This window comes from Bufo gargarizans, chromosome 4, assembly GCF_014858855.1.
Source record: "Bufo gargarizans isolate SCDJY-AF-19 chromosome 4, ASM1485885v1, whole genome shotgun sequence".
In the NCBI taxonomy this organism is placed as follows: Eukaryota; Metazoa; Chordata; class Amphibia; order Anura; family Bufonidae; genus Bufo; species Bufo gargarizans.
In genome coordinates, this window is record NC_058083.1 from 154,368,570 (window position 1) to 154,393,909 (window position 25,340).

The 25,340-nt window shown below is 43.1% G+C and overlaps 1 protein-coding gene across 1 annotated transcript in view; it reads right to left on the reverse strand.

The window, feature by feature from the left end:
• The window catches only part of VEPH1 (ventricular zone expressed PH domain containing 1), a 529,573-nt gene that overhangs the window by 190,208 nt on the left and 314,025 nt on the right, over positions 1 to 25,340 (reverse strand). The window contains exon 9 of the mRNA XM_044289371.1: positions 16,042 to 16,430. Within this exon, the coding sequence (XP_044145306.1) occupies positions 16,042 to 16,430 (389 nt within the window). The remainder of the gene's footprint in view (positions 1 to 16,041; positions 16,431 to 25,340) is intronic.

The window sequence follows — 25,340 nt, forward strand, 5'->3', positions numbered from 1 at the left end:
AGCCTTCTAACATCCTAAAAAAATTAAATTTACAAAAGGATGCCAACATAAAGTAGACATATGGAGAATGTTAAGTAATAAATATTTTATGAGGTATCACTTTCTGTTTTAAAAGAAGAGAAATTGAAAGTCGACTCTTACTCCTAGAAGAAGTCTACATTCAACTTCTAGAGTCAAATCTGCAGATTTTATAACATGATAATTCTAATGAATGTTCTTGACCTTTCAAAACTCAACAGCAACATAATAAATTTCAAAGGAGAATTAAAGAATTTCACGTAGAACCTGTCAATGTTTTAACCACTATGGAAAACTCAGACACAGGAAGAATAATAGCAATTTATCAACCCCTGCGCACCAGTAAAGTGACTTCAAAAAGTTGCCAATTTTTGGGCAAGCACCATTTCTGTAAAAAATGTGTCACCTTCTGGGGTTTTACATTATGTTCGCCACTTTTAAAAAAAAGTGAGGCTTAACAGGAGGAATCTTAGGCTTGGTTCACAACTGAGCGTTTAACAGCGCGTTCCTATGCGCTGTAAAATGCTCAACAGGCAAAAACCAATGATTCCCTATGGTCATGGTTCTCACCTGAGCGTTTTTACAGCGCGTACGAACGAATACGAATACGCTCAGGTGTGAACCCAGCCTCACATATCAAAGGACATCTGTCAGCAGATTTGTAACTATGAAACTGGCTGACCTGTTGAATGTGCGCTTGGCAGCTGAAGGCATCTGTGTTGGTCCCATGTTCATATGTGCCCGCATTACTGAGAAAAATTATATTTTTGTAAATGCAAATGATCCTGTAGGAGCAGTGGGAGTGTTGCCATTACGCTTAGAGACTCTGCTCTCTCTGCAACTGCTGCAACCTCTGCACTTTGATTGACAGGGCCAGGCATTATGAAGTTTTTAGTGCCTGGCCCTGTTAATCAAAGTGCAGAGGGCAAGGCAGTTGCAGAGAGAGCAGAGCCTCTAGGAGTAAGGGCAACGCCCCCGTTGCTGCTAGAGGCTCATTTGCATATATTAAAACTTAATTTTTCTCAGCTCTTAGCTGGTATAGATTCGACTTTCTGGTGAATGAAGAGCTAGAGAGGCACCTAATTTATTAAGATGCCAGCACAGAATCAGATCATACTGGGTAATGGAATACCAGTACTGTATCGATAAATTCCCTCCAATATGTCTTACAAGTCATTATCAGGTAGTGAATGTCTGGTATTGTATACAGTAGGTTTAATTCACAACCTTTTATATAATGTTCCACATGCTGCACTTTTCTCCTTTTCACTATGGACATACATGTAGTAATGAATGAACATCGGCCGGGAATATTCGCGAACGCGCGTTCGCAATCAAATGTTTGCGATCCGCGCGTTCGCGCCGGGCCACATTCACTTTAATGGCAGGCTAACCTGAAAAACCTTCAGGTCATATTTACAGCCAGCAAACACTTACTAGAAGTACACAAATAGTCCCACAAAAAGGACAGTGATATACCAGAGGGGGATCATTGGCAAAAATTCCCACAAAAAATATGTATTTTAATCAGGGGCCATTTTTTTGCATCTTAAAGGGAAACTCTCAAAAATGTGCCCTGAAAATTTGTATTTCCTATTGGTTTGATGTATACAAATGTGCAGCACTCCACGTTTTTGTATCCTGCAGAATCAGTTTGAGGCATCTGTTAACGTATACATTTTTGGTATGCATTAATGGATGGCAAAAATAGGATGCGAACCCAACCCTAGTGTCAGAATAAGCACCAGTACACAGCGGAGCAGCATGGCAGAGAGGGGAGGTCGCCATGTACTGACAGAGCAATACCTGGTCCTGTTGGTCAGGGATGAGGACTGTGTTTCCCAAGGATCATTTTCTACTGGGAAATACAGGGCACAGTATAATACACTAGAATCTATATCAAATAAAGATATTAGCCCTACCCCCGAATAATAATACAATTAGGTGGTCATTTATTATATAGAAATCCATCTATGTTAGGCGTATTTCTGACACAGATTATGGCGCAAAGGTCCTTAGCACCGCAATCTGCATATTTTTCCCGCTCATACAAGTTCTAAAAAAGGATGGAATGGGCAGGAAAAGGGATACTGTTACGGCCATCCAGTTATTGGATACCAACGCCATACATTGACCGGATAACACCTCTGTACAGTGCCCGGATAACACCTCCATACCGTGACTGGATAAAAGGGTATAAGAGGGCACTGTACAGGGAATGACTTGGGACACTGCACAGGGTGTGGTAAGGAGGCACAGTACGGGCTGGGGGGCACAGTCACATGACCCTGTGGCATTAGAAGGTCCTTATGGTAAATGCTGTTCATACACCACAATAATGAGAGGCAGAGGAGTGAGACAAGGGTGTGATTATGTGGCTAAAGCTAAAAAATTTAACTGTCGGCCAGTACAGGCCCCAAAAATTAGCCAATAGGCATTCACCTGACAGCAAAGAACTTTGGATTCTGTGGCTGGAGGTACATTATTAGGCGGTCACAGGATAAATATGTAACTGTCGGCCAGTATAAGCCCCAAAAATTAGGCAATAGGCATTCACCTGACAGCACAGAACTTTGGATTCTGTGGCTGGAGGTACATTAGGCAGTCACAGGGTAAATATGTAACTGTTGGCCAGTACAGGCCCCAAAAAATAGGCAATAGGTATTCACCTGACAGCAAAGAACTTTGGATTCTGTGGCTGGAGGTACATTAGGTGGTCACAGGATGAATATGTAACTGTCAGCCAGTACAGGCCCCCAAAATTAGGCATTCACCTGACATAAAAGGCCTTTCATGCCTATGTATATACATAAGGCAAGGACCATACTTTGTTCTGTGTGGTGGCAGATATGTGTGGGCTGGCATGAGGAAATTCAATTAAACGTGGTCCTCACAGGTGTTGAATTCCTTCGAGATCTATGCCTCATAAATTTTTAAAAATGTGAGGTAGTCCATACTGTCGTGAGCTAGGCGAGTGCGCTAATCGGTCACGATCGTCCCTGCTGCGCTGAACGTCCTTTCGGACAGGACACTCGACGAGAGGCAAGCCAAGGCGTTCCATGGCAAATTGTGCCAGCTCTGGCCACAGGTCAAGCCTGCACACCCAGTAGTCAAGGGCTTCCTCGCTTCTCAGAGCGTCCACATCGGCCGTTAACCCGATGTAGTCGAGCACCTGTCGGTCGAGGCAGCCTGCCGCAAGATGTCCTGGACCCCGGGGTATTTGGCAACTAATAGCTGCACGACTAAGTTCAGGATGTGTGCCATGCATGGCACTTGTGTCATTTTCCCCTGTTTCAGCGCGCTCAGCAGATTGGCATCGTTGTCGCACACCACTTTACTAGCTGTAAAATTGAGCAGGGTTAGCCACTAATCAACCTGTGACTGCAGAGCTGAAAGCAGTGCAGGACCAGTGAGGCTCTTGGCTTCCAGGCACAACAGCCGCAGCACAGCATGGCAAAGTCTCACCTGACATGTCAAATAGGTTCTGTGGAGCTTGGGGGGTGCAGCGGAAGAGGCGGTAGCAGTAGAAAAGGAGGAGTCAGCCAATGAGGAGATGGAGGATGGAGTAGGAGGGTGACCCCTATTTAAGCCCTGAAACTCTCCCTGTCTTCTCAGCCCATGCAAAGATCTCTATGATAGAAAATTGCATGACCTCGTGCCTCGACTGTATGACACCTGAACACCCTATAATAGTGAGGGGACACGACCACCAGCTCCCTACACTTAATACGGAGGGAGTCAGGGTCACCTAGGATCAAGAAAACAGGAAAACACAAATAGATGAACAGACTTATCTGTAGAAGCATCAGTTGTAGCATACAGCATGTACACACTCCAGGAAGTTGTATAAACCGCAAAGTGATGCAGTATGGGAGGGGATTTAAAGGGATGCAATCAGTGCAACTAGATGACAGCTGAGAGAGGGAAACGAGATGGCAAAACGAAAGCAAAACAAAAGAACCTCAAGCAGGAGGTTCTGAAGAACGTCTGTCAGAGCTTCTCAGATGTCTGGCGGTGACACTATCTTAACCAGGAAGCAAGTGGATCTTCTCCATTGATCCCCTGTTCATCTTTGAAACACTGAAAGAAAGGTTAATTTGTGCACCCGTACTTATTCAGCCTGATGTCACCCAAACCATTCATTGTCAAGGTGGGTGCAGTACTGTCTCAGGGGTCATCTTTCTTAACTAATCTTCAGGCATGTGCATTTTTCGTGAGAAAATTTTACTCCTCTGAAAGGAATTAGGATATTGGCCATCGAGAACTGCTGGCTATCAAATGGGCCTTTGAGGAATGGCAACATTTCTTAGAAGGGCTCACCACCAGATCATTGTACTTACGGATCACAAGAACCTGACATATCTGGTCACTGCAAAGCGCTTGAATCCTAGACAAGCACGCTGGGCCTTATTCTTAACCCGGTTTAAATTTATTGTTACTTATCATCCTGGATCAGGTAATGTGAAAGTGGATGCTTTATCACGTAGTTTGGTACTTGCGATTTTATCAATACTGAGCCTGGTAACATTCTTCCTCCAGGTATTGTCATTGAAGTGGTTAATCCTGACCTTGCCTTTGAAATATAATGTTGCCAGGATTTGGCTCCCAGTAATCTTCTTTCTGGTAAATTGTTTGTTCCTCCAAATCTTCGTCTTACAGTTTTGGAGGAACCGCATTGCTCTGTTCTTGCAGGTCATCCGGGAATTGCTGGGACTAAATATCTCATCTGCAGAGTCTACTGGTGGCCTACTTGGTCACAAGATGTGGTTGCCTTTGTCTCGTCATGCAATGTTTATGCAAGGGCCATGGTACGCAGTAGACATCCTGCGGGTCTACTTTGCCCCTTGTCCATTCTGCAAAGACTTTGGACCCACATCTCAATGGACTTCATTACTGACCTCCCAAGGGAAGATGGTCGTCTAGGTGGTCATTGATAGGTTCTCTATAATGCGTCAACCTAATTCCGTTAAAGAATCTTCCTGGCTACTGTGTTTGGCGACAATATTATCAAATTACATGGGAAACCCAAGTCCATTGTCTTAGATGCAGGAATTCAGATTGTCTTGAGACTCTGGAGAGAATTTAGTAAGAGACTGGGGATCAAACTGTACGTCTCATCTGCATTCCATCGGTAGACAAATGGACAAACTGAAAGGGTCAACTAGGTACTGGAGCAGTTTTTAAGATGCTTTGTTTCTGACTGTTAGAATGAGTGGAAGATGTTTTTGTCCCTAGTAGAGTTTGCTATCAGCAATCATGTCAACTCCTCTAGTGGCATCTCACCTATTTATTGTAATTATGCTTTTATTCCGAATTTTTCAGCAGTCTCTGTCAGTCCTGCGTCTCAGGGTACCGTCTGGTAAACTTGCTCCTAAGTTTATTTGCCCATATAAATCACCTTTATTATAAACCATGTAACCTTCCGTCTTCAATTACCTTCTTCAGTCAGGGTATATAATGTGTTCCACAAATGTTTGCTTACATTCCTCCTATGATTCCTCCAACTAAACCTCCTGATCCAGTTGTAATTCAAGGCAATTTAAAGTACGAGGCAGAAAAAATTCTTGACTCTCAGAAAGGAGAGTGGAATAGATGCGGTGGTGAAGAGCAGACATGGGTTGCTGCTCGAGATGTTCAAACTCCTCCTTTAAAGAGGAAGCTTCATCTTGAGTTTCCATCAAAACCTGCTCGTCGTGTTTAGGGTCCGGTGGCCCCTGCTAAGAAGAGGGGTAATGTAATAAACTTACCTATTTGGGCTCCAGCAGCTCGATCCTCAGCCTCAGCATGGCCGTGCCAGGAGAGACGAGCTATTGAGCCATGCCTTCTGGTGACGCAACCACATCTGTAGTAACAAGATGCAATGCCCTGTCTCTCCCCGCAGCAGGCATGTGCTAGGGGAGATTAGCTGTGGGCTGATTAGCTCAGCTGCTCTATTACTGTGTACTAGTGTTTCTGACTAAAGGAGCACCAAGTCAATGGACCTATCAGGTTCTAATCCAGGGACTCGGTGCTCTATTTAATTTACTTCCTGGGCATACACCATTGCTAGTGATAGTCTTGTTTGGCTCAACAGTAGGGTCTTTGTTCCCTGTTCCTGCATTTGCATACTGATTCCTTTGTGCTTCTGACCTTGGTTTGTCTTCTGACCACCCTCTGTCTCTCGTTTGGTACTGCGGAGCCCGTTTGGTTCTGACCCATTTCAGTACGACCCTGCTTTGGTGTTTATCTGTTGGTGTTTGTCTGTCCTTGCAATTATTTAGTGAAGGGACCATCATCCAGTTGCGGTTCTGCCAAGTAGGGCTCATACTGAAAGTAGCTAGGAAAAGTGGGCTAGGTTCTAGACTAGGTCTCACAGCCAAACAAAACTCAATATTTATGGCGCTGATTCTGTAGTTTACAGAAACACCCCATATGTGGCCTTAAACGGCTGTACTGGCACACGGCAGGGCGCAGAAGGAAAGGAATGCCATACAGTTTTTGGAAGGCAGATTTTGCTAGACTGTTTTTTTTTACACCATGTCCCATTTGAAGCCCCCCTGGTGCCCCCCTGGTGCGCCCCTAGAGTAGAAACTCCAAAAAAGTGACCCCATTTTAGAAATTACGGGATAGGGTGGAAGTTTTGTTGGTACTAGTTTAGGGTACATATGATTTTTAGTTGCTCTATATTACACTTTTTGTGAGGCAAGGTAACAAGAAATAGCTTTTTTGGCACCGTTTTTTTTTGTTATTTACAACATTCATCTGACAGGTTAGATCATGTGGTATTTTTATAGAGCAGGTTGTCACGGACGTGGCAATACCTAATATGTATACAATTTTTATTTATTTATGTAAGTTTTACACAATGATTTCATTTTTTTAAACAAAAAAAAATCATGTTTTAGTGTCGCCATAGTCTGAGAGCAATAGTTTTTTCAGTTTTTGTGCGATTATCTTAGGTAGGGTCTCATTTTTTGAGGGATGAGATGACAGTTTGATTGGCACTATATTGGGGTGCATATGACTTTTTGATCACTTGCTATTACACTTTTTGTGAAGTAAGAGGACGAAAAATTGCTTTTTTTACACAGTTTTTATTTTTATACGGTGTTCCCCTGAAGGGTTAGATCATGTGATATTTCTATAGAGCCGGTCGATACGGACGTGGCAATACCTAATATGTATGCTTTTTTTATTTATGTAAGTTTTACACAATAATATTTTTTAAACAAAAAAAAAAAATGATGTTTTAGGGTCTCCATATTCTGAGCCATAGTTTTTTTTACTTTTTGGGCGATTGTCTCAAGTAGGGGCTCATTTTTTGTGGGACGAGTTGACGGTTAGATTGGTACTATTTTGGTGGGCGTACGCCGTTTTTATCGCTTACTGTTGTACTTTTTGTGATGTAAGGTGACAAAAAAATTGTTTATTTAGCACAGTTTTTATTTTTTACGGTGTTCATCTGAGGGCTTAGGTCATGTAATATATTTATAGAGCTGGTTGATACGGACGCAACAATACCTAATATGTGTATATGTCTTTTCCCTATTTTTTTACTTTATTTTTGGAAAAGGACGCTTTTTTTTTTACTTGAAACTTTTAATTTTTTAATTAATACTTTAATTTTTTTCACTTTTTTTTTCACATTTTTTTTTTGTCCTACTATGGTACAGGGTCCGATCCTTGTTTTAATACAGCACAATACATCTGTATTGTGCTGTATTGCATTGTTAGTGTCTTACACTGTAAGATGCTAACAGTTGCCTAGGAGACCCAGCCTGGGGGCTGGGCCTCTTAGGCTTCCGTACATGACAGGCCCCAAGCCTTGGAATGACTTGTGGTTGCCATGGCAACAATCGAGTCCCCGCCACAGCAGAGCGGGGACCCGATGCATGAGGTGAGGGAGCGCAAATATCCCACGGCATATGAGGGGTTAATCCACCGGCATCGGCGTTATCGCCGATGCTGGTGGATGCAGCAGGGATCTGGCGGTCAGTAACCGACGGATCTCTGCTGCTGACCAGGGGGACCACACGTGGGGGGAGGAACGACTACAGGACGAGAGCGCTCGTCCTCAAGCTCTAAGTGCCGGCGTTTGAGGACGAGCATTCTCGTCCTGGGTCGTTAAAGGGTTAAAGATAGTAAAGCAATACTGAAAGCAAGAATTAGCATAGAACGTAATAAACAACACATTTACAGGTGGCTTTAATTTTTTAAAATAAAAACTATATAAATGAGTCAGCATTTTCATTTAGAAAGAGTTCATTATATGCAGTTAAAAAGAATAATTCACATATTGTCAGCTACAATGAGGTATAGCTGTTTCCCCAATGTAATACATGTACCTCCCAGTTCTTAAATATATTTCCAATGAGTCATGTACATCAGTCAAAGTATACTACAAGATGTTTGCTGAAAGAATTTCCAAGAAATTGCACCAGAATAAAAGCTTTGAAAGTTTGCCAGACAAAAAAGGAAACGAAATAAACAAAAAGCATGTCGAAATATCCAGAAATCCAACTAGGTTGAGATGGTTGCTGAAAATGAGTAGATAGGAATGTTTAACAGCTAGCTTTGTCAGAGACAGTGCTGGACAGATTTAGAGAGATAATAGAATCAAAAATGGCTTTCCCTTTGGCAATAGTTAGAACATAACATACAAGCCTGACAACTGTTGTATTATATGTGGGCCGTAGGTATTGCCATAATTTTAAGGAAAGCTTAATGGTCTGACCAGTTTTATGCTCTGGGATTGCAGAAGCTGAGCTGACTTAAAGGGAACCTGTTACCGGGATTTTGTGCATAGAGCTGAGGACATGGGTTGTTAGATGGCCGCTAGCACATCCGCAATACCCAGTCCCCATAGCTCTGTGTGCTATTATTGTGTAAAAAAACGATTTGATTAATATGCAAATTAACCTGAGATGAGTCCTGTTCCTTGACTCATCTCACTACAGGACTCCTCTCAGGTTAATTTGCATATGTATCAAATCGTTTTTTTTACACAATAAAAGCACAGAGAGCTACGGGGACTGGGTATTGCAGATGTGCTAGCGGCCATCTAGCAGTCCATGTCCTCAGCTATATACACAAAATCCCAGTGACAGGTTCCCTTTAAGTACAGTACCTTTAGCAGCAGAATGCATTCAGTCAATATAATTTTTTTCTGCCAACTAAAGGGGTTTTCCAGGAGAACCCCTTTAATGAGATGGCTACTGAAAAGTGATCCTAATAGAACAGGAATCGGTGCCTATTATTAGACTTAATGGCCAGTGCCAGTTAAATACAGATAGTAGAGGAAGAGTAGTTGTGATGGCACACTCTCATCTGGTATAGATTGACATAGGTTGTTGTATTTAAAAACATATTTATTTATACTTTTATAATAAAAACACTTTAATAGACTGCCTTGGTATGTATTCCAAGGGCTACGGTACTGTATACAGGCTGAATACACAACAGTGCTTTGTGGACTGATGTGCAAATGTTCTGAATGTGGGCTGGATACAAAAAGTGCTGTGTGTCAGCTATAATATAAAGTGCTGTGTGCAAGCTGAATACACTAAAGTGCTAGTGTAAGTTGGATGCACTAAAGTGCTAGTGCAAGCTGAATACACTAAAGTGCTAGTGCAAGCTGAATACACTAAAGTGCTAGTGCAAGCTGAATATACTTAGGTGTTGATGTAAGCTAAACACTAAGGTGCTAGTGTGAGCTGAATACACTAAAGTGCTAGTGCAAACTGGGTATACTTGAGTGCTAATGCGGGCTGGATACACTAAGGTGCTAGTGCAAGCTGAGTACACTAAAGTGCTAGTGTTTGTCTGGATATATTAAAGTGCTATTGCATAATATGTATTGAATTGCTACCGTAAGCTAAAATATACTTAAGTGCTGTGCAAATATAGATGTGATGCTTGCTGGGTATAGCTACAGATGAGCTGAATATACTCAGTACTGTGGGCACATGAAGTATGGTGTTCAGTATGCTTCGAGTATAAGCAGTATACTGTAGCTGGATATGCAGATAAACAATAATATCTATAAATGCACAGTTAAGGATTAATCATTGTACATTGCATGCTTAAAATCAAGAAAATCACTAGGTATGCTATGCATACAATTTAGTGCACTGAAACTTTGTTCAGGACAAAAGAGAAAAGAAATGTCATTAGGACATAGTGAATCTGGAATGTCACTTACGGTAAATAGATCGTTTGGTGTTGAGATCGACTGAATAGTGACTTGGTGTTAAATAAAATTTCAATCACAAATGTTCCCACTTTGTGGGGGAAATGTCAACTGGATTGCGGGTATATGCAGTAGTAATGAGAAATTTGATAGTTTAAATTCAGCTGCTGTGAGCTGGTTGGGTACATTACCACTCCTTGCCTATTTTAGTTGCTTTGTCCTGCAAGGACCTTACGCGGCGTCCCACGTGGTCTCTTGCTTTATCTTGTGGCGTCCCACGTGATCCTGGCGGGGTAGTATGTCACTCAGTCCGCGATTCCTGATTGGTTGCTTTCTTCTTTACGAAGATTCGCAAGACACTGCGATTGAACGTATTCGGCTTTGTGTCGTTCCTTTTAGTGCGTGGATACGATCTTAAATAATTGTCCTAGTATTGATGTTCCTCACTGTTTCTCTGTACCAAACGCGTTTCGGGATGAATTCTTGTCCCTTCCTCAGTGGTTAATAGCTGTATACTGGGAACAAGTGAGGGTTTATTTATGGTATCTCCTTCAGAGGGGTGTGTCCCAAATCAGATCGAGATGTTTATAAATCCTGGACCAGATCATTCAATTTGAATATTGTTGTTTGGATATACGTATAAACTTTCATATAATGTCTATTATAAAACAATCTATAAAATGTACATCAATATATAAAATATAAGGGATCAAATATAAAAACCAAGTAAAAAGTGGAGTGTGTATACAGTTCAAATATCTAGAGATAGATATATAAAAAAAGTTATAAAAAGTTTAATATATGCATTGTGTGGGGGTTCTTCCTGATTTTTACAGTTTTTAATAGCACCTAGAATATTTGGACTGTATGTTCATGTGAGGAGTTCCAATCTTGTTGTGATTTATTATTTTATTGGTGGTTTTATTTTTTATTTTTTTTTGGGGGGGGGGGGGGGGGGTTGAGTGTGTTACTTTGTATTCCTTGTGGTGTTTTTAATGTTCTTGGGTATGAAGAAATATTGTCTAAATTTTAACTTATTGTTCTTTTGTCTTGAAAGGATATTGTATTATTCAGATTGGTTTTCTTGATGCTATATTAGACTGTGTTTTTAGTTTGGCTGGGTGTCTAACATGTATTAATGGATCAGTTTTTCAATGTTATTGTATTCTTGAAATTCCTTGAATAGTAGAGTTTTCGTTATTATAGGCCTAAATATTGAACTTAAAAAAAAATGTCTTATGTGTTGCAGGGAAGGGGACTGGGTATTGCGGATGTGCTAGCAGCCATCTAGCAGTCCATGTCCTCAGCTCTATACACAAAATCCCGTTGACAGGTTCGTTTTAAGTACAGTACCTTTGGCAGCAGAATGCATTCAGTCAATATAATTTTTTTCTGCCAACTAAAGGTGTTTTCCAGGAGAACCCCTTTAATGAGATGGCTACTGAAAAGTGATTCTAATAGAACAGGAATCGGTGCCTTTATTAGACTTGATGACTTGATGGCCAGTGCCAGTTAAATATAGATAGTAACATGGAACACAATAAAAAAATAATATATATTTTATAGTTTTCTATTCTCTGAAAGGGTATGCACCAAAATAGTCATTGCAAACCTTCATACTTGTAAGTAAACATGCTGCTAGGAGTAGTATACACTACCGGGTCAGGACCAGGAGAGACAGATTGTAGTCCAAACAGGAAATGAGGGGTTAATCCAAAAAGTAGCCAGGGTAAAAAGACCAGGACAATCAGTAGAAGCCAATACAGCAGAGGAGGAGTTAATTCAGAAACCAGCCTCGCTTGGTGCACAGAAGAAATGAGCAGATTAAGAGTTCAGTTACAAGAGGCAGAAACTGAGATAGTATGCTCATGCAATCACCAATGATTGCAATACCTGAATGGCAAACTTAAATACCCCACCTAGGACTGGACACTGAGCCAGGGACCTGACTGGCTTGGCTTCCAACTTCACTGATAGGTCAACCAGCTGAGGCTTGACTGGTTGGCATGGCAACCCTTCCAGCACATCTATACACATGACTTTGAGTGAGATAATTGCTGTCAAGGGCACAATTTTCTATCACTGTTCAGTATTGTGTTACAATCTCTTTTTATAGAAATAAGTCTAAACTATACAAGGCTATTCTAATGGCCCCTTTACACTGCTCAAGTGAGCAGATGATTGTTGGGAAAGAAGAGTCCCTTCCTGGCAATCACCTGCTCGTCAGTGAAGGAGACCTCTGCATTTACATGCAACAATCTAATCCACAGTATGGGGATAAGCGATCTCTACTGCCATCACTAGTCCTCATACAGAATCATTTTTCCGGCAGCAGTGCTGTTTGAACATGAACCATCTTATTACAAACGATTGTTAGCGATGATCTGCCCGATGCTCTGGCAGTGTAAAGGGGCCATCATCTATTATTCCTCACCTCCAAACTATAAACTTGGTCTAAAAGTAGATTGAATTTGATTCATAATTGTAATGAATGTATGCCAGTGCTTTTGAGCTTGGAACAAAGATCTGTCAGTTCACCCATGGAAATCCAATTTGGAACTCAATAACAGGTTTTGCAGCTGAGGACAGATGATTCCTCAAAGCACCTCAACATCTCACAGTTCCATCCTGTCAACCTGTGTGACCTACTGCTTCAAAGGTGACGTTAGACCACAGCCCTTGTTAACTTGTTCGGGCACTTCTTAGCTGCTCCTAGATGTCAGACGTACAGTGAACTAGGCACGCTGTTTTCTACCATTCCATCAGGGTTACAGTTATTATGACAAGGATAGTGTCATTTGCAGCAAATCACAGGAACCACAACAAATACCTGACACCATATGCGGATTGGCCATAGACCTTACAGGGAAATTTCCTGGTGGGTTGATGCCCAGGGGGCCGTCTGGGGCCTCCTCACGGCCGTCCAGTGGGAGTTTTTAGGGATTTATTTGGTGCTGCTGGCAGTATTTTGTGATGGAATGTGGTATTTGGCTCTGTTGGGGTGGTATAATGTACCACAATATGGTATTGCTGGTCCTGCCTTCCATCAATTTGGACCCAACTACAAAACAGGGCCACTTTTAATATTTTTTCCAGGGCCTTAAGTTAAAGGGATTCATTAGGATTCAGTTGTATATGTTTTCATCTATCATACTGGTTATAGCTAAATTAAAGGGATTGTCCATCTACATAATTTAAAGAAACAGTCAGAATGGTGTAAATTAAAGGAGTTGCCTCACTTCAACAAATACCATTTATTATGTAGAGAAAGTCAATACAAAGCTCTTACTAATGTATTGTTTTTATCTATATTGTTTCCTTCACTAACTGGACTCATTTTTTCATCGCATTATACATTGCTCATATCCATGGTTTGGTTACAGGCATCCTGCAATACAGCAATGGTGGTCGTGCTTGCACACTATAGGAAAAAGCTCCAGACTATGTGCACTTCCGCGGTCCCGGTCACCAGAGAGGCCGGCGCGTGTGCAAGCATGACCACCATTGATGGATTGAAAGATGGTCGTAACCATGGAAATGAAGTGTATAATGTGATAGAAAAATGAATCAACCCAGCAAAGGAGGCAATAGGGACAATCACAATACATTAGTAAGTGGCTTGTATTAACTTTCTCTACATGATAAATGCCATTTGCTTAAGTGAGACAACCTTGTAGCTGACCAGCTAAAACCTGTCCTAGGTTGCTAATATAGCTTTTGTGCTTATACAGCTAGACCTGCCAATATCCTTAATACAGTTCCTATGTTTGTGTGTTGAAGACAAAAGCAGAGTTATTTACAGTGATTTCATGTTTGGATGTCATATAAATGTTATATATTGTGTTCACAGAAGCAGAAAAGATAATATGCCTTTAAGATTCATTATATGGATGTGAGGCAAGCCCAATGACACCACAGAAACAACAGAAAGGATAGAGTTAAACTGTTGTTGCTGGGCAGGAGTCTTGACCAATCACAGCCAGCCTCCCACACAGCAGGAGTTTTGACCAATCACAGCCAGCCTCACACACAGTCTGTGTGGGAAATCCCCCTAGCAGGAGCTGCTAGAATCATTACACTAGAGGAGAGAAGCTGAACAGACATTCACTTCACTAAGAGCTGTGTTTTATGGAAGCAGAGAGGCCAAAATAGGTATTTAAAGCAGTTATATAATGTTCCTACTGTTAATATAGTGATTAGAACTGTATACTGAACTAGTTATATGTGTGAACTACAACTACAAAGTTCCCAATCCAAATTCAAATTCCATATTGCAATCCAAATTGCATTCAACCATACCAGATTTTAGAAAAAAAGCTTGTAAAGTTCAGCTCAAGTGTTCAAGACATGATGAAGGACCTACATTGACAATGGTCTGAAATGCGTAACAAGTTATGTGTACCGCAAGTTTTTAAAGCTGCTGGAATAAAGTTTACTCCTTGAACACTTGAGCTGGACTTTACAAGCTTTTTTCTGAGGTTTTACAATAGTGCAAACCCGGCGCTATGTCCGCGCTCGTGGGAAGAAGACACAGGTGAGAACCGCCTTTTCCTGTTTTTGTAACCATACCAGATCATACTCAACCAATCTGCAAATAGTTACTGCTAACTGCATATTGCAAATTGTGACCAAATTCAGCAAGTGAACTATTAGTTAGACCTCAGATATACCTCTCAGAGAGATCATAAAGTGCTTAAATAACTTAAAGTGAGAGTACAGATACTGAAGAGAGAAATATATCCACCATTTTATGTTAAATGACAAGATTGAACAGTTGAACCACCATCTTATGCATACTGCCATCTTGTGATATCTTTTCAACACATGTTATGTACATGGACCATCTGCTGCGGAGGCGGCAGTGTTATATATGAAGAAAATTTGAAGATAATAAAGAAGTTATTTCAAGCATTTGGTGTGCTATTTAAACCTACTGTTTCCATAGAACGGCGCAAGAGGAATTACAGAGTAATAGACAGTCTGGTTAGACTAAAAAGTCAGAGATATCAGAATTCGTCTAATGCCACAGCGCAAAAGGCACTTCATAGTGCTGCGCCTGCCACAAACCTCTTTAATAAAAGAACTGTAGTAATACGATCCCATGTGGCTCCTGCACTGCCTCAGGTATCCTGGGTCCTCCGCCAGTTTTTGTACTTCCTGGTCCGTCTGGACGTGGAAATGTGATCACTGCAGCCAATAGGTGGCTGTTTCAGGTCACCGCTGCAGCCAGTGATTGGCTGTAGCATCACACATCCATGTCAACAAGGACCAGGAAGTACAGAGACTGGTGGGGACCACTGGAAAAAAACTGCCAAGGAATCGGTGAAGTATTACTACTTTTATTATTTTACATAATCCTGAGTAGTTTTTAAAAACCTTTTAAATTAAGTGGCTGGGAAACATCTTTAAAAAGGACCTTTCACCACTCCTGACATGCCTGTTTTAATAGTTTCATGCATCATTGTATAATAACAATCCTGAAACATCTATTCTTATGGCTCTATTTTGTGCCATTCCTTTATTATTTCTACCAGAAGTTAAAACTGAATTGCTATTAGCTTTCAGTAAGGGTACAAAGGGTGGTAACCAGTTGGGGGTGTACAGGTACACCCCACCTACTTGTTGGCTCCCCTCTGTACCCTTACTGAAGGTTAATAGCAATTCAATTATAACTTCTAGTAGAAATAATAAAGGAATGGCACAACATACAGAAATGCGAATAGATGTTCCAGAAATTTTATTACATAGGGAATGCATAAAGCTATTAAACCAGACATGTCAGGAGTGATGAAAGGTCCTCTTTAAGTAATTTCTAATGTAATTAGCTTTTTCTAATGAATGATATGGGTTCTTACCTTCAATGACACACTGATCAGGCACAGGGATTTTCTTACCCATTTCCGTCACATAAGTTTTTAATTTACTTATGTTCTCCTTCAGATGCAAAAAAAGTTTATTATGTTCATTTTGATGTTCTTTAATTATCTGCAAAGTACTTTGGTTTTCTTGATTTGGCTCTGTCACACCTTTTGTCTCCGTACAATTCCTCAATAGGTCTGAAGTTGAAGTTCTTTCCACCTGGGAGTTTAGAATGTCTAAGCCAGATGTTAATCTTTCATCATCTTGGTTCAGAAACATATGTGAAAAAGACATTAGACCAAGAACTTTATTATACTCCATGTCTTGTCCACTATCCAAATTCAAACATTTTCTGCTTGTTGAATTCAATGCCAAATGTTTTGACCTGTAAAAAATAAAAAACATTCTAAAGGATATATAAGGTGAAGTACATATCAGAGCAATATACGCCATACGTCTATGGAGTATTAGCAATGTACTTGGCAATATTATTTCCTATAATATGTGTATTAACAAATATTCCTGCATGCCATTTATGTCCATATACTGTATAGTGTATGTTCTGTTGCACATTATAGATTTTACATGAACAAAACTGAAGAAAAAACATTGGCCGAGGAGGTGCCATGCAACTGTATCCAGGGCCTTTTCCATGTCAGTGTTACCCAGTGTTTTACCATTTAGTATGTACAGGTGATTTGCATTATTCCTACCCATGTGCGTAACCTTACATTTGTCAGTGTTAAACCTCATCTGCCATTTATCTGACCAAGTCTCCAATCTATCCAGATCCATCTGTAGCAGTATACTGTTGTCACCACCAGACATCTGAGAAGCTCTAAAAGACGTTCTACAGAACCTCCTGCTTGAGGTTCCTTTTGTTTTGCTTTCGTTTTCTCATCTCGTTAGCCTCTCTCAGCTGTCATGTAGTTGCACTGATTGCATCCCTTTAAATCCCTTCCCATACTGCATCACTTTGCGGTTTATACAACTTCCTGGAGTGTGTGCATGCTGGATGCTACTACTGAGTCTTCTACAGATAAGTTTGTTCATTCATTTGTGTTTTCCTGTTTGCTGGATCCTAGGTGACCCTGACTCCCTCCGTATTAAGTGTAGGGAGCCGGTGGTCGTGTCCCCTCACTATTATAGGGTGTTCAGGTGTCATACAGTTGAGGAACAAGGATATGCAATCATCTACCATAGAGATTTTTGCATAGGCTAAGCAGTAAGGGAGAGAGCCAGGTCTGAAACAGGGCTTACCCTCTGGTTCCTTAGTTTTGGATCCAGTCAGTCGGATCTTCATTTTGTGTCTTCTAGTTTCTGTACACCTTCCGTGACATTATAAACCGCCAAAACCGTCTCAAGCATGGATCCGGTTTCACTTTTGACTGAACACATGCAGGGTCTTTCATTGGAGGTAGCAGATCTCCGTAAAACAGTTTCTCAGTTTAAGGTGACTGGTTCAGCTTGCGTTCATGGAGTTTGTTCTGAGTCTAAGATCTCGCTCCCGGATACGTTCTCCGGGGGTAGTGAGAATTTTGTTTGTTTTAGAGAGGCTTGCAAACTCCATTTTTGCCTACTTCCCCATTCCTCTGGTGATGAGGAGCAGAGGGTGGGGATCATCATCTCGCTGCTCAGGGATAACGCTCAGTCCTGGGCCTTTTCGCTGCCAGTGGGGGCAAGGCCCCTCTGTTCAGTGGATGATTTTTTTTTAGCCCTGGGTCAGATATATGATGATCCGGATCGTATTGCTCTGGCTGAGTCTAGACTACGTCTTTTATGCCAAGGTAAACAGTCCGCAGAGATATACTGTTCAGAATTTCGGAGATGGGCAGCTGATACTGGTTGGAATGATGCTGCACTCCGAAGTCAATTTTGCCATGGTCTTTCAGAGGGATTGAAAGATGCATTTGCCTTTCATGAGAGACCTACCTCCTTGGACTCTGACATGTCTCGGGCCGTTCGTATTGACAGGCGTCTTAGAGAGAGAGGAGAGATCACTCCTTCCTGTCATACTCAGTCCAAGGACAGTGTGGTGGTCTCATTCAGTGCACAGGGGTCTCAATCGCTCTCAATCCGTTCTGAGCAGGAGCCCATGCAGCTGGGTTTGCTTGCCTCTGATAATAGAAGATTCAGCTCTCATAGGAAGGTTTGTTTCTGTTGTGGAGGTATAAATAATTTGGCAAATGTTTGTCCCTCTAGGAGATTCAGGCAGTTTTTTGAGAGTAATAAAGAAACAAAAAGAAAAAAATCCTCTAAAAACTTTCCATCTGTTACTATTGGCAAGGTTGATGCGGAAATTAAAGGTTTTCCGTTTGCTTGTAGTTCCCGTTTTGTTCTACCTGCCAGGGTGGCGCTAGAGAGCAAGAACATTTTTTGTGAGATTTTTGTAGATAGTGGAGCAGCTGTCAATCTCATTGATAATCAATTTGCTATAACTCATGGTTTCCAGGTATGCACTTTGGGAAAGGATATACCTGTTTTTGCTATTGATTCCGTTCCACTTTCTCAGAAATCGTTAAAGGGCATAGTTCACAATATCTGTTTGATTGTGAGTGATACTCATGTTGAGGATGTGTCATGTTTCGTCCTAAGCGGGTTGCCTACTCCTCTAGTGTTGGGGCTACCCTGGCTCACTAAACATAACCCCACCATTGATTGGCAAGCGAGGCAAAAAAAAGGTTGGAGTGACATTTGCAGAGAGAATTGCCTCACGACATCTGTTTCTGAGGTTTCTACTAAGACTGTACCATCTTTTCTCTCTGAATTTTTGGATGTGTTTTCTGAGAGTGGTGTTCAGGACTTGCCCCCTCACAGGGACTACGATTGCCCTATTAATCTCACCCCAGGCACCAAGCTGCCTTAATCTCGTTTATACAATCTCTCCCAACCTGAAAGGGTCGCTATGCGTGCTTATATCTCTGAGAGTCTGAGAAAGGGACACATACGACCCTCGAAGTCACCGGTTGCCGCTGGTTTTTTCTTTGTTAAGAAAAAAGATGGTTCTTTAAGACCATGTCTGGATTTCAGGGAGCTAAACAGTATCACAATTCGTGACCCTTATCCGCTTCCTCTGATCCCGGACCTGTTTAACCAGATTGTTGGAGCTAAAGTTTTTTCCAAGTTAGATCTAAGAGGGGCATACAACCTGGTCAGGGTCAGAGAAGGAGACGAATGGAAGACGGCCTTCAATACCCCTGAGTGCCATTTTGAGAATTTGGTTATGCCTTTTGGTTTAATGAATGCTCCAGCCGTCTTTCAGCATTTTGTGAACAGCATTTTTTATCATTTAATGGGGAAATTTGTATTAGTGTATCTAGATGACATTTAGATTTTTTCTCCTGATTTCAAAACTCATAAGGATAACGGGTGGCATCGTCCACGACCGTTAAGATGTAGCGCTTGCCAGAACTGCTAGGAATGGGAAGGGGACAAATTATATCCACTGCCACTCTCTGGAAGGGCTCTGTGATCACGGGCAGTGGCTGCAAAGGAGCTTTGCGGGGTCCTCCAGGCTTCTTAACCCTCTGGCAAGTGGTACACGATCGGCAGTACTTAGCTATGTCCGTTCCCATCGTGGGCCAGTAAAAATGGTTCTGAACACGTTTGTGGGTCTTTCTGATACCCAAATGTCCTGCAAGTGGAATGTCGTGGGCTGCTTTGAGCACCTGTGCCCGAAATTCCCTAGGGACTACCAGCTGTCTAGTGTTCTCACCTGCGCCACCTTTTGTAGGCTGTACAGCTTCACAGTACAGTCGGTTGTTCTCCCAATAGATTTTATATGGAGTGCCCTCACCTGGAGGCTGGCCAGCTCGGGCCCTAAGTGCCTCCAGACTAGGGTCACTCTTTGCAGCGCCACCGGTCTCCTCCAGCTGACCAGTGACGTATGAAGTCAGCTGTGGAGAGTTACCGTCAATGCTGGGGTCAGAGGTGGGTGGAGGGACGGCTGGTTCTGTCCCCGCAGCCCCATCTGAGCCCAGGTTACTGGAAGCGTCTACCAGCGCAGTGACACAATCATCATCATCACATGAAAAGGTCTTTCTCGCATTGTCATCCCCCTGAGGGTCAGAATCGCCCGAGGGGGTCCCTTCGGTCGTTTATGAGTTCAGGCGGCTGGCCATGGAACGTGTAATGGCCAGAACAGGTACAGCATCATGTATATCACCATTGCTAACACTAACACACGCATTCGGATCAACAATGACAGGTGCAGAAGTAGGCAAATGACATTCGGTTGCTTGTACATTTAAATCTGATACCTCCCTAGGTGCATTAGGGACAGTAGAAATAGCAGGCAAAGTGTCCCCGTCTCCCTGTTTCCCCAAAGGGCTGTACAGTACCTGGTTTTGGTCAGGGAGTCCTGCTTGGGCCTTCTGCGCGCTTGCAGGGTATTCGTAATGGGAAACAAGGGTGCCCAAATCAGTGCCAAGCACTGTGGCAACGGGAATATCATCCAGGACCCCAACAACCCGCTTTTGCCGTCCCATTCCCCAATCAATGGTGACTTGGGCTTGGGCCACATGAGTGCGAGTGCCCCCAACTCCGGTCAGAGCGAGGTACTTTCCTGGAAGGATATCCTTCTCCGTAACAAGATGTGAACGGACCAAGGTAACATCTGCACCGGTATCACGGAATCCGATGACAGTCTGGCCATTCACAGTGACAGGCTGGTGATTCTGGGATCCGCTGTGCACCTCGGGTCCTCCGACCAGCAATACAACAGACGAGGTAGGTGTGGAAGCGTTGGCCCCCTTAGGGCTTGGCGTCGTCGCGGTGCTAGGAGGTTGGGCCGGCTTCCCTGCGTAACAGGTTTGCTTGGTGTGACCGGGCCTGCGACACAGCTCACACCAGGGCCTGGTTGTCTCCCGGTTCACAGGGCCAGTGGGCCTGCCTTCTCTCCAGTTCTGGGACATGGCTCTGTCCTGGTTGGGTACTGGAGTTTTGCGACTGTCAGGTACAAGGGGTTTGCAGATGTCTGATACCACCGGCCTGCGGATGTCCGGTACCCGGGTTGCAACAAACATGTCTGCCAGCTCAGCAGCTTCTTTCACAGACTGGGGCTTGCGCTCCAGCACAAACTGTCTCACATCTGTAGGGCATATTGCAAGGAGTTGGTCATGGATCATCAAATCCTCAAGGGTAGCATAAGTCTTTTCTTTAAGAATTCTAGTCCATTGGCGGAATGTGGTGCATAAGCGGCTAGCCACATCCGCGTAAGAGTCTGTGGATCCTTTCTGGATGGCACGGAACTTTCTCCGGTAAACCTCAGGGGTTAACTGGAACTTAGCAATTATGGCATCCTTGATAGTCTGATAATCGCAATCTTGGTCTGTGGGTAGTTCCGCAAAAGCATCCAGCGCTTTACCAGTCAGCTGAGGCATCAGGTGTAGAGCCCACTGATCCTCAGGGATGCAGAACTGGCGGCACGCTCTCTCAAACGAGCGTAACTATAAATCAATGTCCCCGTTTTTCTCCATAACTGGAAACCTTGCTTTGGGGACCACGGGTAGAGGAATGCCTCCTGCAGCAGGAGTGTTAGGAGAGGAAGGCCGCTCGGCCTGTCTCACTTGGGCCAGTTCTAGTGCACGCTGGTGCTGCAGCGCTTCTCTCTGAAGCTGGAACTGCTGCTGTCGCTCCTCTATTTGCTGCTGTCGCTCCTCTCTTTCGAGCTGCATCTCCAGGTATAAACGCAAATCCACGCCAGTCAGGCCCGGTAACAACTGCTGGCTCATAGGGCCCCTGCTGCTGTCGCTCCTCTCTTTGCTGCTGTCGCTCCTCTCTTTCGAGCTGCATCTCCAGGTATAAACGCAAATCCGCGCCAGTCAGGCCCGGTAACAACTGCTGGCTCATAGGGCCCAAGGCAGTGAAGTTTAGTCCAGAGCTGCTTGTTCCTTGCTGAGGGTTAGCAGGAGCTGTGGACATGCTATTATCCAGGGTATCCACATCACCCGGAGCTGAAGTAGCAATATCAGCACTCCCATAGCTGGCGGTGCTGGGTGACGTTGAACGAAGGGGCAGCGAAGCCTCCCGCACGGGATTGGAATCCTCCATCGCTTGGCCGTCTCTCTCCGTCAAAGCTTTGTTCAGCTGTGATCGATTTTTGTTCAGAATGGCAATGCCTTGCGACTGACACACGGCTTGTAAGTCGGCGACAGACAAACTTTGGTAATTTGGAACTGAATCAGACATTCAGAAAAGAAGAGAAAAAGAATAGGATATAGCAAAGAAAAGGTGGGGAAAATGTAAACCAATCTATTCCTATCAATGTGTACCGTTTTGCGCCCGGAACACAAGTTCCGCAGGACAGGATACTAAGTAACCGCTGTCCTATTGTTATGATTGCGCAAAAAGCTGCACTTGTCAGTTCTTTGTGCTCTGATCTCCCAAAAGCTGACTTCTGCCTGGTTTTGGGTTCTGCTATCCCACTAGCTGCCACCAATGTGACAACCACCCGCCAATCCCGTCGTACTAAGCCACAGTTGCTATACAGGTCTCCACTAGAGACTTCTGGAGGCGAATCCACTGTGAGCACAGAAGAAGTTTAAGATTGGTTGGTGGGCCCAGACAGGATGCAATCACGATTGTATGTACAATCGGTAAAAATAAAATTACTGATTTCCCGCTGGAAATCAAATTAATTTTCTGCCACCACTCGGCTAGCTAATCCTAAAGGGACAAAACGGTTATTTGCAACCTAGCTAGTACATTAACAATTTATAAAAATAACACAATTTGGTAGTATGTCTTCTGAGGACAGAGTTCTTAGCATAGATCAGGTCATCAAGTAACAAGGGCAAAACTGAAACGATGAAATTGTTAGTTTTTATTCTAAAACTATACACAAAAATATATATATTAAAGCTGACAGATAAATATACCTGCCAGTTGAACAGATTGGTTTGGATAGAAATAGGTAAGAGGTGGAAGGGAATAGAATGTCTGTAAGTTCAGAATTACCGTGGGAGGGTCCAGTAATAGGCAAAGTCTTTGAAAGGAATAATCCAAGATGGTGGGGTGTGCCCGTGTCCCGCGGGCGGTCGTGATGTTAGTCGACGTCAGAAGGTAGAATAAGGACCCAGGACCTGAGTGTGTCACTGTTTTTACCTACTCTGAAGCGGGGAGTGGTTATGACACGTTCAGGTCCAGCCTTGTGTAATTGGAACAGGGGCAGTCCTTTGCCCCATAGGGAGAAAATCTGGCAGAATCTTTGCTTTGCCTATTTCTCCATATCCCGTAAGTCCAATCAAGAAATATAGTTGATATTGATAATCAGTACAATTTTACGCATCATCTAATAACAAATACGACTAAAAGATAATACAGGGTGCCTGAGAACCTTTATATCTCAGAGCGGGAATCTCTGATTTGTCCGTGGGTTTCCTAGAAGGTGGGTTAGAAGAACCAAACCCATCTCTGAAAAGATGGTTCCTTTCACATTTCCAGAACCCATGAAATATTAGGAAAATATGGGAAAAATATGAAGCCTATGGATTGAAGGGGACTTTCAGGTCATCTTCCTTCCTGTACCAACCAGCTGTGTGATAAGGATCTGTCCTTTTCTTTTGAAGCTCGCTGCCCAGGCTAAAGGTGTGAGACCCCTGCTGGTATTGGAGACACTATGGCTGCAGAAAGACCAGGTTTAGTAGGTTCTGTCATAAGAGAACTAGATTGATGGCTACTCAACTTGGCATAGGGCAGGAAAGGTTTGTCACAAGGTGGTGATAATGGCACCTCTGCTCTGTGAATTACTCCTTTAGAGAAAAGAGAAGATTCTTAGTGAAGGCTCTTTTGTCTTTGTGATTGCGAAATAAGATAGGGCCAGGGGCTATCCATAGTATTTAGTATATTGGGCAGACTAGATGGGCCAAATGGTTCTTATCTGCAGACACATTCTATGTTTCTATATTTCTATGTTGATATGGCGCATTTGCGATTTCCTAGTATCAATTGCGATCCACAGCGATACTAGGAAATCGCAAATGCGCCATATCAACATAGAAATAAAGAAACATAGAATGTGTCGGCAGATAAGAACCATTTGGCCCATCTAGTCTGCCCAATATACTAAATACTATGGATAGCCCCTGGCCCTATCTTATTTCGCAATCACAAAGACAAAAGAGCCTTCAATAATAGGGATGAGCGAACCCGAACTGTATAGTTCGGTTTCATACCGAATTTTGGGGTGCCCGTGACACGGACCCGAACCCGGAAATTTTCGTAAAAGTCTGGGTTCGGGTTCGGTGTTCGTCGCTTTCTTGGCGCTTTTTGAAAGGCTGCAAAGCAGCCAATCAACAAGCGTCATACTACTTGCCCCAAGAGGCCGTCACAGCCATGCCTACTATTGGCATGGCTGTGATTGGCCAGAGCACCATGTGACCCAGCCTCTATTTAAGCTGGAGTCACATAGCGCCGCCCGTCACTCTGCTCTGATTAGCGTAGGGAGAGGTTGCAGCTGCGACAGTAGGGCGAGATTAGGCTGCCCAGAGCGTTTTTCAGTCACTTTTTTCTAGGGCGATCGGCGGCCATTTTGTGTCTTGTGTTGCGCCATCACAAGCTGCCACCAAGTGCATTTAACCCTCAATGGTGTGGTTGTTTTTTGGCTAAAGCCTACATCAGGGTCAAGCTGTCACACCAAGTGCATTTAACCAGCAATAGTCTGTTTATTTTTTTGGCCATATACTACATCAGGGGCAAGCTGTCACCAAGTGCATTTATACCTCAATGGTGTGGTTGTTTTTTTGGCTAAATCCTACATCAGGGCGAAGCTGTCACACCAAGTGCATTTAACCAGCAATAGTCTGTTTATTTTTTGGCCATATACTACATCAGGGGCAAGCTGCGCCTGTCACCAAGTGCATTTAACCCTCAGTAGTGTGGTTGGTCAAGCTGTCACACCAAGTACATTTAACCAGCAATAGTCTGTTTATTTTTTGTCCATATACTACATCAGGGGCAAGCTGCGCCTGTCACCAAGTGCATTTAACCCTCAGTAGTGTGGTTGGTCAAGCTGTCACACCAAGTGCATTTAACCAGCAATAGTCTGTTTATTTTTTGGCCATATACTACATCAGGGGCAAGCTGCGCCTGTCACCAAGTGCATTTAACCCTCAGTAGTGTGGTTGGTCAAGCTGTCACACCAAGTGCATATAACCATCAATAGTGTGGCTATTTTTTGGCCATATCCCAGTCTAATTCTGTCAGTAAACGTATACCTGTCACCCAGCGCCTAAATACTAGGCCTCAAGTTTATATCCAGCTAAATCTGTCGTTACTGGTGTGGCTGGTCAAGTTA